Source organism: Mixophyes fleayi, chromosome 7, assembly GCF_038048845.1.
Source record: "Mixophyes fleayi isolate aMixFle1 chromosome 7, aMixFle1.hap1, whole genome shotgun sequence".
In the NCBI taxonomy this organism is placed as follows: Eukaryota; Metazoa; Chordata; class Amphibia; order Anura; family Limnodynastidae; genus Mixophyes; species Mixophyes fleayi.
In genome coordinates, this window is record NC_134408.1 from 94,364,363 (window position 1) to 94,382,128 (window position 17,766).

The 17,766-nt window shown below is 41.7% G+C and overlaps 1 protein-coding gene across 1 annotated transcript in view; it reads right to left on the reverse strand.

Annotated features, from left to right (window-relative positions):
- KIAA2012 (KIAA2012 ortholog) overlaps nucleotides 1-17,766 on the reverse strand; it is a 164,041-nt gene that overhangs the window by 40,152 nt on the left and 106,123 nt on the right. The window contains exons 15-17 of the mRNA XM_075180140.1: nucleotides 13,634-13,792; nucleotides 11,938-12,054; nucleotides 198-263 (exon numbers count right to left, since the gene is read on the reverse strand). Of these exons, the coding sequence (XP_075036241.1) occupies nucleotides 198-263; nucleotides 11,938-12,054; nucleotides 13,634-13,792 (342 nt within the window). The remainder of the gene's footprint in view (nucleotides 1-197; nucleotides 264-11,937; nucleotides 12,055-13,633; nucleotides 13,793-17,766) is intronic.

Sequence of the window (17,766 nt, forward strand, 5' to 3'; positions counted from 1 at the left end):
GCCGACGTCACATATGCCCAGGTGGGTCTTGTCACGGCAGTTGTATTGTAATTGAAACATTAAGGACTAGACTGGAGTAATATTATATAATGTATAAATAAAATTCACATGCTAGAAAAAGTAGGCGATAAGGGTAAGCTTGACAATGTATGGGAATAATGGATGTCATAAAAGGTAGGTTAGCTTTTTGAACTTACCAGTGTGTACGATTGCATCTGGTCCTTGCTTGGTGTACTTCTCCCAGAAACCTCTGTTTGCATCTGCTGAAATATTATTTCAGTGGAACAAATTACACATGCATGTTCTACAGTTATTGCCCATGTTGAACAGGTCATAAAAGCACAGAAGGCTGGTAAGGCACCTGGACCTGATGGGTTTTCGGCAGCTTATTATAAAAAGTTTGCTGCACTCCTGGTCCCCCATCTCTGTACCCTCTTTAACTCCATTCCTAAGGAAACCCAATGGCCCGAGAATCTCTCTAGGATTACCCTTTTCCATAAGAAAGGTAAAGATGCCTATAGCTGCGCTAGTTATCGCCCGATATCCCTCCTCAATACTGATATTAAGCTCTATGCCAAGATCCTCACCAATCGGCTAAATTCCATACTCTCTTCCCTAGTCCACTACGACCAGGTGGGCTTTATCTCTGGTAGACAAGCCAGGGACAATACGAGGAGAACCATTGACCTAATCTATATACTCAATACTAGGAAAACTCCCTCAATTATCTTAGCTCTGGACGCCGAAAAAGGCCTTTGATCTCGTGGCAGTTCATGACCCGTACACTAAAGCACTTTGGCCTATCCGGAAATTTCCTATCTGGCATCCAGGCCTTATATTACAAATGGCACGCGCCAGGGATGCCCACTTTCCCCTCTAATTTTCACACTTGTGGCCACTATCCAAGCTTCCCCGGATATAAGGGGTGTGATCACAGGGATGTGCTTTTGAACCTAATGCAGCCGAGAACCTCTTTACCCAACGTATTCAATATCATGTCACGATACGGAAATCTTTCCAGCTACTAAATTAACATTACAAAATCTGAGGCTCTGCTTCTTAATCTCCCTTCCCGCGATTACTACGATATAACCTCCCAATTCCACTTTCAGTGGCAAAAAAAAAGGCTAAAGTATTTGGGGATCTATATCACCACCACCTACGAGACCTTATACCAGGAGAACTACCCGGCACTCTTACTCAAACTCAGAACCGATATCTTCTCCTGGCATTCCATAATTATCTTTAAAAACCCACCTTTTTCTTAAAGCCTTCCAGTCTCCCACTTAACTACCTACCTTATCCTCTGCCTCTCCCCCTTCTTTCCCCTTCCCTGCCTCCGTCCCTCTACTCTCCCTCTCTCCCCTGCGTTTCTCCGTCTGTCCACCCCTCCCCTTAGATTGTATGCTCCTCTGAGCAGGGCCATCTCTCCTCCTGTTTCCACCACTTCTAACTCTGCTCTCCAGCTACTTTGCCCTCCTCCTCAAGGGCCCTCCTCCCCCCTCTGGGGGTCTCCCTGTCTTCCACGCCCTCCTTTTGGGCCCCGTCATTTGCGGATACTCCCCCCGCCCTCACTAGCTGTGCATTGAGTTTACTGAGTTACTGTGCTTTATGTTTATTGCACTGTGCTGTCTCACCTTGTATTGCAATTAGTTTTTGTCCCTGTACGGCGCCACGGACACCTTGTGGCGCCCTATAAATAAAAATTAATATTAATAATAATAATAATAATAATAATCTTGTGGCTGGGCAGGATCAATGCCATTAAAATGAATGTTCTACCTCAGCTCCTTTATCTATTCCAGACACTCCCCATACGGGTCCCTCTGTCTGAATTGACTACTATGCAACGACACTTAGCTAAATTTGTCTGGCAGGGTTAACCTCCCAAGGTCCGTCGAGCATTGCTCAAGAAACCCACAAATCGTGGGGGTAGGGGATTTCCTGACCTTTAAAGCTTACTACTGGACAGTCCACCTCAGTTCTGTGGTAAACTCCTTTGCTTCTCCTGCCTCCCACTCATGGGCTGATATTGAAGCTGCTTACCTCTCTCTACTAGACCTGTCTTGCATCTGGGGCCTACCCAAAACCTCACAGGCTGCCCTGATTAAATGATTCCCTACCTTACTATTTGCTGCTCAGACCTGGGAGACCTGCAAGAGCCATCTTTCCATCCCTACAATTTCTCTGTTCATTATGCCCCTGTGGAACAATTTTGCCTGCCCCCTGGCATGCATTGGTCTCTCTCTAGCATGGACCGCTTCAGGTATCCGAATCGCTGGGGACTTTTGGACTGGGGATTGCCATGACTTATCACACCCTCCGCTCCAAATAGCCACACCTAAGCCCGCCACTCTACCAATGCCTGACCAATACTTACAGGTCAGGCATTTCCTTCACTCTCTTCTGTCAGATGACCCACCTCCTCTGATGTCCCCATTCTAGACCCTATGTCTCTTCTCCTTACTACAGAGAGGCATGATTTCTTCACTTTATAACTTGCTCGTAGATGAGATTCTGGTTCCTGGGAATGCCAACGAAAGGAAATTGGAAAGAGACTTGTGCCCTCCCTTCCCCTTCCCGGAGGACTGCTGGGAGGCCATCAGATCGAGCGTGGCCTCTAGATCCATATCTACATTAATTAAGGAAATGCGTACAAGATTTACTATAAATGGTATCTTAAGCCTGATAGACTTGATAAGATGTTCCCGACTGCCTCCCCTGCGGTGATAGAAGTATCCTCTTACATATCTGGTGGTTGTACCCTGTCATCTCTTCCTTCTGGGATAAAGTAGCTGGCCTCCTGTCCTCCCTTCCCCAATGCCCTATCCGGAAGCATCCTTGGTCCTTCCTCCTTTGCTATCCTATACAAGATGTTGAAGTCCACTCAGCGAAATTGTCCTTGCATATCTTGGTGGCCACCAAGCGCCTGATAGCCAAACTGTGTAAATGCGCAGAACCTCCCCGCGTCCTTTTTCTAAAATACTATATCTGGTTCCAAGTCTGGGTTCCCTGCCTATATCAGTAATGCCCCCTGACCAACAATTTGAGTTGCCCCTACCATATCTGCCCGCAGGGTCTTTAGCTCGAGTGACGGTACTCATATAGGCAGTGCTTGAAACAGGTAGAGAATCCGTGGCACCAAATTAATTTTTATACGCCACTATGTGACCTAGCTATGATATGTATAAGCTATCCCATTTCTCAAGGTCTCGTTTGAGCAAGTTCATAAGCCGGTGAAAGTTGGCAGCATATACTTGAGTATATTGATCTGTTAAGTAGACTCCTAGGTATTTGAGCATGTCTACTTGCCATCTGAAATTAGATTAATGTCTCAGAGAATCTAAGAGATGGGTGGGTAAGTTGAGGGGAAGGATTTCGGATTTATCCATATTAAGTTAGACACTGCGCCGTAATCATTTAGCTCATTCTTTAAGGAGGGTAGGGAAGTGAGGGGGTTGGTAATTGCAAGTAGAATATCGCCCACATACATAGAAATTTTGTAGTCAGTTTCACCCGCTTGAATCCCTGTGATCGTTGGGTTATTACGAATTCGAGACGCCAGTGGTTCCATTGTTAGGGCAAACAGAGTGGGCAGCCTTGTCGAATGCCGTTCGTTATTTGAAATGGTAGCGACGCTGCGCCATTAGCCCAAACAGTAGCTTATGGGTTATAATATAGGGAGGCTAGTCCATTCAAAAATTGACCTTCAAATCCCATTGCTTTAAGGGTAGCTCTCAGGAATGGCTAAGAGACCCTATCGAAAGCCTTGTCTGCATCAAGAGACACCACCAGAGCAGAGGTCTGAGCCCGGTTAGCCGCTTCAATTAGGTTGATTGCTCGCCTTGTGTTATCTGTCCCTTGGCGGACATGGATGAAGCCCACTTGGTCAGGGTGGACCAGAGCAGGAATCACTTGGGCTAGTCTGATCGTTAGCAAATAGGTTTAAATCTATGTTCAGTAGTGAGATAGGTCAATAGCTCTCACAGATACTAGGTTCTCTCCCCTCCTTGGCGATAACAATAACGTTTCTGGTGGTCTCCCTTTCAAATTTTTTGCCGTTGAGACTCGCTTTAAAGAGGGAAAAGAGCAGAGGTGCTAGTTCAGGAGCAAATTTTTTATAGTACAGTGCTGTAAGTCCATCTGGGCCTGCTGCTGAATTTCTGAGAGTCTTAATGATCACTTTAATCTCCTTTAACGTGACCTCATCATTCAGAAGTGACAATTGTGTTTCTGTGAGGCGAGGAAGAGGACATGTTTGGAGCTATTCATATATTTGGGTATGCATGACGTCTGGGAGGTTTGTAGGGGGAGAAAGTTTATATAATGAATTGTAGTAAGTTCGAAATCTATTTGCTATAGCCTGTGGGTCGTATAGTAATTGTTGTGTCTGATCCCTGATGGCCACAATGCAGTTGCATTTGTTTTGAAGCCTACGGGCCAGTAGCGTGTCAGCTTTATCCCCTTTTTCATAGTAGCGCTGTTGAAGCCACTGGAGGGTCTTAGCTGCATTTGTGGAAAGTAGCTTGCCGAGTTGACTTCTTAGGGCTAGTAATTTTAGATAGGTTGTGCATTTAGGACATTTTTGGTGTCGGGCAGTAAGGGTTTGTATTCGGGATTCTAAGTTGGCAATTGCCTGTCTGTGTATTTTTTTCTTGTGTGAGGCAAGGTTGATCAAACAGCCTCTAATGGTTGCCTTATGGGCTTCCCATCTAATGGTGGGAGTGGTTTCATCTTGACCATTGTCTGTCTGAAAGTAGGGCTTTTCGTATTGTGCTGATATTTTCCTGCTTTAGGAACAAATGGTCATTTAATCTCCAGCTATAACGTGGTGTGTTAGATGGCAAGATGTCACGTAGCAAAGTCATAGACGAGTGGTCAGACCAGGGGACTGGTGCTATGGCAGCCGATTTCAGGTTCTGTGTCATTTGAGCATCTACAAAAAACATATCTATTCTAGAATAAGTGCCATGTGGCATTGAGTAGTGTGTATAGGTTACATCATTGAAGTATAATACTCTCCATGAACCTTCACGAGTAGCTCGACTGCCACCAAGTGGTGGCTGCGATCGGTCTAGTCGTGCATTTAAGACGGTATTAAAGTCCCCTCCTACTATTACTCTCCGGCAAAGAAATGAGTGAAGAAAGTATTTTGGGAAGTACTGGGAGCATATAGCGTGGCAAGGGTGAGAGGTGCGTTCGAGAGGGAGCCCGTTAGGATAATGAATCGTCCCTTGGAATCCGTATAGGTTGATTCAAGTGTCAGTGGGAGAGTATGATGAAGAAGAATAACTGTGCCTTTGTCCTTCTGGGAGGAGGTTGAGTAGAACATCTTGGGGTATTGCTTACAGTGTAAATTTGGGTGAGTATGCTTGAAATGTGTTTCTTGAAGCATTACAATTTGCAGGGAGTGTCATTTCAGATATTGTATCAATATTGTATGTTTCTGCGGTGTATTGAGACCCTTAACATTAATGGTCTTAACCGAAAATGTCATGGTTCATACATAGTTAAGGTAGTCAGACCAAGATCGGTTACAGTGAGTGAGTTGGAGGAGCAGTACGCCAGGCTAAGGCGGAAAAGTTAGAAGGGAAGGGGGAAGGAGTAGAGGGAACTTGGGAGTGTGGTCAAAGGAAAGAAGACAGCTTGACTGGCAAGATCTGTTTTCCAATAATCAAAACCAGTACAGCCTGTGTACTTGGGGATTGTGGGGGTGGTTGCGTTGCAAAAGGGACACTTGTTGGGGGGGAGGGGAACCTTAGGCGTTATGATTAGGTAGGTATAACCATGTGCATTTTGAAAAATGCTCTAATGTTCAAATGGGAGAGAGAAATATGTAAGAGAAACAACGGAGTACTTAACAGAAAAATAAAACATTAAGTCAGGTAAAGACTTGAATTCAACAGGTAAACTTAACTGATAACTATAACATTATATTAATAACATTGTTATAGCTAGTCTACAAGTCTGTTCACATCCTGCTCTGGGGAGCGGCTCTTAAATTGCTGGGAGCTTCAAGTGGTAAGTCATTCCCCAGAACACATTAGTCAACTATAAGGCATTTTTTGAAATTGAAGCGGGACATGGTTCACTGTATCTGTGAAATTAAGAATGCTTTTCCCAGTGTAGCTTATCTAAAGTCCTGATTGGCTTTTTCAATTGTTTCAAGTGGCTTGCGTACATTTGTTGGTAATAGTCAGTATAAATATGATCTTGTGTCTGACATCTTTATGCTTTTGTCCACAAAGCCGCAGGAGCTGTTGGTTTTGTAGGCTCTGTTGTGTTTGCTGTCTGATTCCAGGATGTCACCATTTATAGTGTAGGCAGGAGGGCAGTTCCTTGATCCAGTGTCTTAATTTTGTGAGACTGTCCCTCATGTCCTATCAAGAGGTGGAACGGGAAACCCCATCGATAATGGATTTTGTGGTCACACAGGAGTTTGGCAATTGAAGCAAGATCCCATCGTTTTTGTAGTGTGGTGGGGGCCCAAGTCTTGATATACTTTGAGGTCCACTCACTCGGAGGTAAGCGATGTGGCAGCTCAAGTGGCCATGACAAATTGTCCTTATATTTATAGTAGTGGAATCGTACAATGACATCTCTGGGCGGTTGGTTCTGAGAAGGTTTAGGACGTAGGGCTCTGTGAGCTCTGTCTGTTTGAACTACAATCGCAGAGGCATCAGGAAGATATTGCCGAAATAGTTTCTCCAAATATTTAGGTAGGAGGTCGTTATCTATTGTTTCTGGAATATTTCAGATACGAATATTGTTCTGCCTGGATCTGTTCTCATTATCTTCCAAGATGCTCCCTGAACTATTCCATATCTGTGCAAAGTTCTGATAGTTCGGTGGACACAAACTCCTGGAAGTGACAGACCTCGTCTACTTTTTGCTCTAAGTCCGTCATTCTTGCACCAATGGCTGCCATTTCCTTACGTATCTCGGTCATCACTTTTTTATTTTCTTCTTGTATAACGGTACAAACTTCTGATTGGATGGTAGATTTTTAGGTGGCATTGTAGTAGTGTGTTCTCAAGGGTAGTGAAGGTCTTCAGGATCCAGTAGATAGGGCAAATGAGCCAGATTAGTTAAGTAGGTTTCCCTGTCTTGTTGCTGTGAAGAGGGTTTTACAAAGCTAGCATGCCATGGATTCCCGTGTCCCGATATATTTGCAACCCATTTAGTCGCTAGACTGTGTGTCGGTTTCTTGCTTCTTGGTCATTGTCAACGCTGCACTCAGCATGGAGTGGAGAGGTCTCTCAATTAAAAGGTATCGCTCTGTTTTTACAGGAAGGCTATATCCAATCGTCCAATTTAAATGGAGCAGTATTGAAAGTCACAGCAGAGTTGTATCTTCTGTGCAAAATGACCAGCTAGAAATTCAGTGTAATAAGATCATTATTAATAGATTTCCACTAGTTGACAGTAGAGCACCGCGCTGCTGTTACTAGGAACTATCTGGTTAGGACCAATTCGATTGCCAAATTAGATTATGGCAATTATTTTGTATTTGCAGTAGGGCAATTTCCTTATTTGAACCCTGTGTTATAAACAAGGCAAGACAGAGTGTCAAAGGCCCTGTTGTCGTGAGCAGCAGAGCTTCAGGGACAAGAACTCTCATGTACCGTACCAGCGTGGAACCGGAAATGCGGGTGTCGGGGACTTACGGTTTTCAGCTGTGGCAGAGTGATCTCCCGCTGAGATACCCAGTCAGGCGGCGGAAGGAGCCAGGCACACCAGATGCCAGGTAAGGGTCTCGGGGGTGCAGGCAGCTGCTCCGATTCGTCTAATGAGTCAGACGTCAGATCCAAACTCACCCGATTTGCGGCTTCAGGCATGGAGACTAAGGGACGCAGAGCAGTAGTCTGTCTGCAGCAGATTGTGCCGGGCGGGTAGAGTCTAGATGTGTCAATAGGGCTTGGACAGTTAGTCAGGGGGTGGGTCACACCAGATCCCGGAGCTTCGAGCGCTGTAGGCCTCCACACCTTCCGGAAGATAGAGGGCTGTCTCAGAAGTATCAAACCTCTTGACGTGCAGGAGATAGTAGGTTTGTTAGGGATCGTGGTCTAAGTCTAATTTAAGGGTAGCAAAACCCCAGTAGCCAGCGATAACCTCTCAGTTGGCAGAGAGCTGACGGTTAATCCGTCTGAACAGTATGACCGCCAAACCATGCCCCAAAACAATCCTATATTTACAGACCACTTAACCAATAAACTGATTAAACCATGACAAAAATATTTTTTTCTAGATTCTATGCCTTAGAAACAGATTTTTGTATTCAGTAATAAAATCCACTAAAATGTCAAGATAATATTTTTCTCATTTGGAATCTCTATAACAGCCTCTGTCTCTAGAAGGGAATTGCATAACATCTAGATCTTATGCTGGACACAAACAATGCAATATCTACTATGATATTAGGCAATTGGGCAGATCTTACAGCATGTTGGTTACCAAAATCACCCCTATACCTGATAATAATCCAATTACTAGACATGTTTGTAAATGTGGTGGGCAGATGGCCGCTGTATGTTGTCATCTTGCTACATGTCCCAGTTATGCAGGAAAATATCTGGTTGCTAAGCTTAAGCATCAGGATCAAACTGTGTTGGGTTAACTTTACTTGCAATACAATGTGATTATACTATTCATTCCAATTGATATATTGCCATCAGGTAAAGTAACTGGATTGCATTGGATGATGACTGTATAGAAACCCTATGTGATCACTGTCTGACCACATTTACAAGCCACTATGTAAATGAATTGAATGCCTATCATTAAGAGATGGTTGATGATCTGGTAAGTTCAAAACATGGAGGTTGTTTAGATTTAAAAGAAAAACAAATGTTAAAGAAAGAAAGAAAGGAGGAATATAATATAGTGACAAGTAAATTAAGGCGATCAATGCCTTCCTTAAAAATAATATCTAGAGAAGAGGTCTATCCCTTAAGCAGTGCCTTATCAAAAGCTTCTGTTTTTCACCACATCTGCAAAGTGTTACGAGCCGCGGCGGTACCCACAGCTGCCGTGGCTCGCTTCTAGCGCCCTCTGGCGTCCCGCCCGTCACCTTGACGACCGGGACGTCACTTCTGGACAGTACCGCTAAGGCAACGGTCGGACACTTCTTCAACGCCGGGTCCCGGCAATATAGGAAGCAGGGCGCGCGCGCAGTAGGTTATTATTAAGTAGTTCCAGTCTGTGGGCTGAGTTAGGTTTCATTAGGCTGCCTGTGTGTGTATTTCAGGGACAAGCCCTGATTGGTTGCTCTAAGTATTTAAGGCAGGGAGGGCTTAGCCTCCCTGCCGGTTATAGCTTTTCTGCCCCAGTCCTGCTGACCTGCTCCTATTTGCTACTCCCTGTCCTGTGGATACTCTGTTTTCAATCCCTGTGTATGAACCCCTGCTTGGATTATTGGACTCTGCCTGTTTTGCTCGTGACCCTGACACTTCTTGCCTGTACCTTGGACCTTGCTACCATGCCTGTGACCCCGACCTCTGGCGTGTTTATCGATTACTCTGCTTGCCTGTGACCCTTGACCTTGGCTATCGTTTTGACTACCCTCTGCCTTCTACCAGTCTCCTGGCCCGCTGCTGTGGTCCTGCATTACCAACCCACACTACACTTGGAGCTAAATCCTGGGGGCATCCGAGTACCAGTGAGCATGTCAAGCTCTAAGGGAAAGGCGGCTGTTATAGGCGAATATCTCCGTTCTGTGGGTTGGTGATCAGGGCCAGCAGCCTAACACAAAGGACTCTTTTACCAGGTTTTCCCAGTTATTCCTGGTTTCTCATGTTATTCTTACTGTAAACATTCCTAAGTAATTGCTGTTTTTATAATTGGTGACCTTACAATCTTGCTAGGTAGTATATTTCTTTTTTGGGGGGGTTTTGTGGAGGAAAAAATGCTACCTAGACAAAACTGCTGTTACTAAAATGGGTAGAACTAGGCATACCCAATCTGGTTCCCAACCACAGAAAAGTCCTCCCTGGCTTCTCCCTCCCTTACTCCAGTAGGGAATAACACCTTCCCCAGCCCTGGTGTGCTGGCTGCTTCTTCCGCTACTGACATGGCTAGACAGATGTCTCTTATTATTATGTCCCTACTCAAACAAAAATTTGGGGCAATGTAGGCTTCCATTGCCTTTATACATCCTCCATAGCTATTATAGCCTCTTGTCATGACACTAATGACTTTGAACAGAGGGTTAGTGACATCGAGGGTTCCCATACTGAAGCCCTAAATATCATCTTCATCTCTCCGAAAAAAAGACATACACTATCTAACCGATAAACTCAATGACCTAAAAAATCAACAGATGCAGTAATCTGCGGTAATCGGGCTTCCTGAATCCACTAAGGGAAAAGAGCTCATTGATTTGTTGCAGGAGGAGCTCTCAGAAGCCTTAGGGATTCATAAATCTGACTACACTATCTCTGTTGAGAAGGCTCATAGAGGGGTATTCAATTGTTAGGGGGGTATTCAATTGTTAGCGTTAACGGGAAAAAACGAGCGCTCAAAAAATATTACCGTTTATACAGTAATATTGCGCGAGAAAAGCGTTAATACGGTAGTTTACTCGCAGAATTTCAGCTCGCCGCTCACCGTATTAACGCTTTTCTCGCGCAATATTACCGTAGAAACGGTAATATTTTTTGAGCGCTCGTTTTTTCCCGTTAACGCTAACAATTGAATACCCCCCATAGACTGGGGCCAGATCGGGATACTGAAGGTGATAAACCCAGGGCAGTAATTGCTAAATTTCTAAACTTCTGAGATAAAGAAGACATTGTTCTGGAGGAAATACATTGCTGGAATCATCTTCTGTTGTCATACCTGGGTTGGGTTACTCTGCTGAAAATGATCAGTTTTCCAAAATAATTGTACCTTCTGCAAATTTTCCCTATCACTTTAATGACTGCGGATGAGACACTTATTATTAAAGAGAGTTTATATGGCAAGTGACAGTTGTTCTGCACCGCATCCTTTCTATTGAATCTAGGTAACTGGTCTGCCAAAAGCAGGAGACTAAGTCTTAGTGCTATTAGCGCCAATGTGAGGGATACAAACGTCAGGATATGTGAAAACCTGTGGGAGCATAAGAAACTTTCTGCACCCTTTGCAAGTTAAAGACAAAAGATGGGATGGGGCTAATCACCTCCATAATGTCATCCACAAATTATAACTAAATATACTATTTTCTTGTAAGAAAGGCACGCAATCCATTTTAAAATCTGTGAGTGAATTTGCCATCACTACCTCATGTCATATGAAATAGTTAACCACCATTACAGTAAAGCCCTACCTATGTGGATGTAAAATCTCATTTTTTACTGTAAGATGTATCCTGACAATTAGTCTACCAAGTTTGCCTGGATTTTATGAAGTGATGTTTTCATATACAGTGGCTATAAAATGTATTCACTCAGACTTTTTCACAAAGTTTGCTGCATTACAATTTGGAACACTTTATGGCACATTATCGAGTATTTTGTGACAATTTGTGGGAATAAATTTCAAATAAATCCATTGTGGTTCCCTGTTGTAACACAACAACATGTGAAAAGGTCCAAGGGGTGAATAGCTTTTATAGCCACTGTGTGTTTTATATCCATTGTTTTCCATTGGGGCACCAATGATTATGTGACTTAATGTGGAGGGAGTGTGTGTGGTACACTGAATGGTTACCAGCCAACGCTGTGATGGGGTAATAATAATTATTTGCTGCTAACTTTACTTTGGTATATAATACCACTCTGTGTGCATTTGTGCTGCCTTGATAATGGTCTTTTACAGGACTAAAAATTTCTAATAAGGCACATTTCTTCCTAAGACCTGAGAGTGCCATTCGTTTCGTATATAACATGCATACATAGAAATACACACATATATATATATATACACGTTGTATCCTGGCCACTGCTCCTTGGAACATACCTGTACCTCTCGTGGGGATGCAAGGTCCTCATCAACATTTTGGTTTGGGAATTCACTCGTACTGAAGTACGAATTATTATCTTCAGAAATAAATACAGCAGAATTGTCTATGTTTTCCTGTTGTGATAAATAAATAAATATGTTAAATTAAAATAGAAAGTGTTTGCCTTACATAGTAACCTTTTATTTCTACTATAAGTAGTGATAATAGGTGTAACTGTGAAGAACATGGATTGTGAGAAATACAAGGCACAATTAAAGCTGTCTCTCATTATAGCACACAAAAACACTGGTTTTTTTTCTGGTTCTGGAATCAAAAAGTATGTAATGCATCCATAGTAAAACTTAACACTGCATGTGTTTCTGAGCACTTCAGCTGTGATAGGGATATCTGTGTTATTTTATGTGTTAACAGCTTATAACATCAAACATATCAAATTCTCATCAAACTCCATTAACTAAATCTACAGCCCCACCCTGAGCTGGGTTGAGGTCGTTCTATACCTGTTGCAGATATTCAGAATAGACATCCCTCCACACCACTCCATAATAAAGTAAAAACAAATTTTTTTCAAAACTAGCTCTTTTGGGACATTAATGACTTAAAGGGGCATATTCAATTGTTGTTTTTCCGCGCCGCGGAAAAACTAGTACAGTTAATACGGTAATATGTAGCTGGATGTAGCTCGCGGCTCAGCTGAAATCCAGCGAGTAAATTACCATATTAACTGTTTTTTCCGCGCACGATTACCGTATTAACGGTAATGGCGCACGGACCGTGAGATTTTCGGCGTTTCTGCCGAGAATTGAATATGCCCCAAAGATATTAGTTTTTAATATTTCAATAAAAATCAAAATAGTCAGACCAAAAAAATCTAAACATAAATCTTTTAACAGCTGTGTATTTCTTTATACAGCATACAATTACAATGTTTATTTGGTTTTAAATGCTTTATTCACTTTTGAATACATAATATTCAAAATAGTGTAATTTAAACATATGTTAACCACCTTATATTTCTTAATAAAGCAAATGTGGTATGCAGATTAAACAAGTAGATCAAAATCAGCAGCATATATTCCAGGGGGTAAATGTATCAAGCTGCATGTCTGAAAAAAATGGAGATGTTGCGTATAGTAACCAATCAGATTCTAGTTATCAGTTATTTAGTACATTCTACAAAATGACAGCTATAATCTGATTGGTTGCTATAGGCATCATCTCCACTATTTCAAACCTGCAGTTTAGTAAATATACCCCCAGATCTCAGATAAGCTCACATCAGTGAATGCTCATTGGCCTTTCACAGATATTAAAAAACATTGGATTCTCCTTCAATTTCAGAAGACCTTACACTTGGTAGCACAATTCTGTGCTTTTCCCATATCTATCCCTAAACAAAATGGATTTTGCGCCCCCGGCCTGGAGGTCTTCCAACCACATATCATTTAAAAAAAATTCAAGCATATACAGCTCTCTTGCATTAGTAGGATATCTCTCTATTACAACTGCTGTGGAACTACTCCTCCCAGAACACCCTGCCAGCTGTTAGCCAGCCCTAAAAATAACATGAGGTTTTAACTAAGTACATTGAAGGTTGTGGATCAACAAGAATTGCAGATTCGCAAGTTACCAAAATCTGTCTTGCATTAAAGACAGAAAAATACCCACAAACTTATTTTCATTCCCACATACCTGTACCAGTTCTGTAGACACGACCTGTGCATCTCTTACGTCTTCTTTGTTCTCACTCCTTATATCTCTTCTCTCACTACTCTGTATATCCTTCTTCTGCCGATTTCTCACATCCTTCTCCACGGAACTCTTTTGAGGGAATGTCTGCTCTCCTGATTGCTTAAACAAACAAAAATATTTTTTTTTTTACTATAGAGCAATACACATGTAAACAGGCCTAGGACATGATTTACTAAGTCACTGCCTTTTTTGTTTAAACTCTTTGGGGTATATTCAATTAGGTTTGCGGTCCACGGGAACGCGCTGCAAAGTCAATTCACGGTACCGCAATAACGTGTATTTTCGTGCGCACCCCATAGGGTTGCATAGGAAAATCTGCGTTATTGCGTTACCATATTACCGGTAATACTGTGCAGGTTCCGCGGTAACCTAATTGAATATGCCCCTTTATTGTGAGAGGACACATGTAGTAAATACATTCAGTACAGGAAATAAGATACACAAGATGGTCCTTATTTTGTTAGACATATAAAAACATTTTTGAACAAACAGTAACATCATACAATTACAATTTTGGGAGGGTGTGGTAGGAGGTGAACATAATATAATGAAGGAAGAATAGCACGGAATAGGCATTAGGTACATTTTGGGACTGGTAGTAGATATATTCAGTATGGTATATTTGAATTAGAGAAAATACGAGTGTTCAGTAAAGACAAGGGGGAGAGCGCCTAAATGTGTGATGTCTGGACACCAAATATGGGTAGGACTATGCCGGCTATTTCTAATGAGCCACGGGGACCAAACTTGATTAAAGAGGTTCCGGTCTACCATGGAGTTAGTAGGTGTCATTTTCCTTGCATGCGCCATATGCTGTTCTTTGACTGCTGAAAGAGCAGATATATCCGCTTGCTTCCAGTGTTACGCGAGCACGGCCTTGGCAGTCAATGCCTTGTTAAGCTCAGTGTATCCGAGTCTGTTTTGAATGATTCTTTCTTTCCTTCCACACCAACTGGACAGGTGAGTGAAACCTGTGTACATCTAACTAATGAAAGCTGTAGGCTTTAGCAAATTACACTCTCAGTGAGGTGGCAGCCTCTCCAGAAGCAAGAGGCTGCAGGTACAAGATATGTGCAACTCTAAATATGGATGCAAAATAGTACATGTGCACAATGTAATACGCTTTACAAGCGAAAGTTCCGAAAAGCAAATGGACCTGTGTCAAACTCTAAATGAGGTCCTGAATTGTGAAAAATAAATAAAGTGTTCCTGCCTTATACAATAATTAACTGGCTACCGATGTAAAAAGCACATAGTCCAGTATATGTATGTATAAATAATATATACAAGTATAGGTATAAAACTCCTAAAATGAGTAAAAATTATTAAAAGTTTGTCTGGGGCTCCAATTTGATGGTGAATGGTGAGATAATGCCGTGGATACGACGTTACTTGTGGTGCAGCTCCAATTAAGCTTTTAATAATTTTATTTTTATATTTTGTCTTAACAAAATAATTTCCTGAAGGTATTATACATGGATAGCTGCATTGGCCTCTGTTTATTTATAAGTGCCATGAGGTCCAATTAAGAGATTACACATCATCCAGATTGCACTATCATTATTGTGCTTAAGCAGTCATCCAGGATTATCACACATATATGCTTTCTCCAAGTACCCACTATTAATTCTGCATTTATATTTTATTTACTCTGAACGTACTTCACCATTAGTGCTGTCATGATTATGGCCTACCTGTTTGTAGCATTCCTGAAAAGAAAAAAAAAGTGTAAACCTCCTTTGAAATTTAAACACAGAGGGCCTGAGTCATTAAGAAGAGTAAAGCATAAAAAAGGAGTAACTTTGTATTTGGGCAAAACCATGTTGCATTGGAGGAGGTAAATATAAAATGTGGGGACAGATTTATAGTTGGGGTAGGGCATGTCCTAGATCAACTTTAAATTTCAGTGTACAAATAAAGCTATTACGTATGTGTGCTAGAGGAAAAAACAGCCAGTATTTAACTGATGTCCAAAATAATAAACTAATTTGCACCCCTTGCATTGATTAACATGGTTTGTCCCAGAGAACATTTACTCCTTTTTTTTGCCTTACCTTCCTTAATGACTCAGGCCCAGAGTGCTGTTTGTTATGTTTGTAATTTTATCTTCCCACTTTTAGGAATTCGCAGAGCACCTCAACTGTTACCCTTGGAGCGGTGAGCAAAAATAATTTCTTTGTTTATCTCAGGAAATGTATAGTATTTATGTAAAATCTTATCACTCAACTATCTCATAGGAAATCATCAGGGCATATCGGCTGTTTAATTTACTTTATATTAGAGACAAATAGGCACAGGCCTATGGATATTACTGTTTATAGGACAAAAGGTTAATTGATTGTTTTCTTTTCTCAGCAAATATGGTCACTTGCACTTCGTGTTTATGTCTGCAAAAGTAGAGTTCTCACACTACATCCATCGTGCATTCTCTCTCTTGATCGCCTTTTGTCAACAGATCTCATCATAAGAAAATAGGATAGTTATCTAACAAAGCAGTAATAGCTGGAGATCACGGAGGATAGGTGAGTTGCAAGTGCGGAGGGGGGCAGGGTGTTGAGTCACATCATTTTGGCCCTGCTATCGCATCAAAATAACAAAAATATAAAATACATAATTTTGTCACTGGAGGTGGGACCAAAATGACACAATTCACAGGGAATCGTGACATTGAGGCCCCTGTTCCACCCATTACAATTGCCTATAAGGTTAATCATCATCATTTATTTATATAGCGCCAGCAAATTCCGTGGCGTTTTACAAATGGGGACAATCACAGTAATAAATAATACTGGGTAATACAGACACAGAGGTGAGAAGGCCTTGCTATTTGCAACATTTTTGGCAAACTGAATGCAACTTTTGGGCAAAAATGATAATTATAATATTTGCAAAGTGTACATTTGAAAATATTTTAGCACCATTTACAATTTACTATTTGATATAAAGACACCTTCCACTTTACAGCCTTAATCTACAGTAGTTTCCTATAAATGAAACAGAGTTCCTACATCCAAATTATTTTGTTGGTCCTACTCTATCTCTAAAAATCATGAAAGTGTTTCAAATGAGCTGTTGTCTGTATAAATAGTGCTGGGACAGTGCCTTCAATTTTGGATGCCTGTTGTATGAGACTGGGTACACACTACAGTGTTTTCAGCCGATTATTGGGCCAATCAAATGATAAACGATTGTATGGCCTGATATCACATTAGTATGTACGCTGCAATGATGAGCGATTCAACAATGAAACAATGTCGTTACAATTCTGCAGTGTGTATGCACTCATGACCGGCAGTGTCCATAGATCTCAATGGAATGTGCAGAGTCATGATGGCTTTGACAGATGAAGAGCGCAGATCTCAAGGTAAATCATGTAAAATGTGTTTAGTGTGTACACATGAATCAGAAAATCGTTAGGGATATCGCATCAGGAGAAATTTTATATGGTGTATACCTAGCCTAACTCCTATTGCTACCATGCAAGCATCTGAAGTCAGCCCTAATCAGTCCTACGTGCATTTTGTGTGCAAGGATCATAGCCAATAAAATAGAAACACTGATTGTTTAAAGTAATCCTCATAGCAAGGTGTCTGTTATTTTTGCTCATGCTGATATATAAATTTTGATAACATTTTCAAAATAAATGTAGACTACTTTCAACCGTACAGACTAGGGACCAGTTGATTATGCATTGACAAAACAAAATTACAAAGCAAATACAGATTGATCAAACTAAAATTGCAAAAAAATGTAAAATAAGAGGGGTGAGCAAAGATGGCCATGGAGTGAGTTAGCTACAGCCCTTAACTTTCCATTTCTGCTTTCATAAGCCTACCTGTTCCTGCACAGTGAGGACTCCACAGCACCCAGATGATGGCCAGCCCCCAAAAAAGCAGAACTTGCAAATCCAGGAAATTTCATTCATCTTCTACTTTTTGGACCATATTGTACTGCAGTCCTCCTCTTCATCCAGGAGGCTTCTACTGCTGAATCTATATTTTATACCCCCTGCACTAAGGGGATTTCCCATGAGCATAAGCAGCTCCACTTGCAACTGATGCAGGATTTGTAGG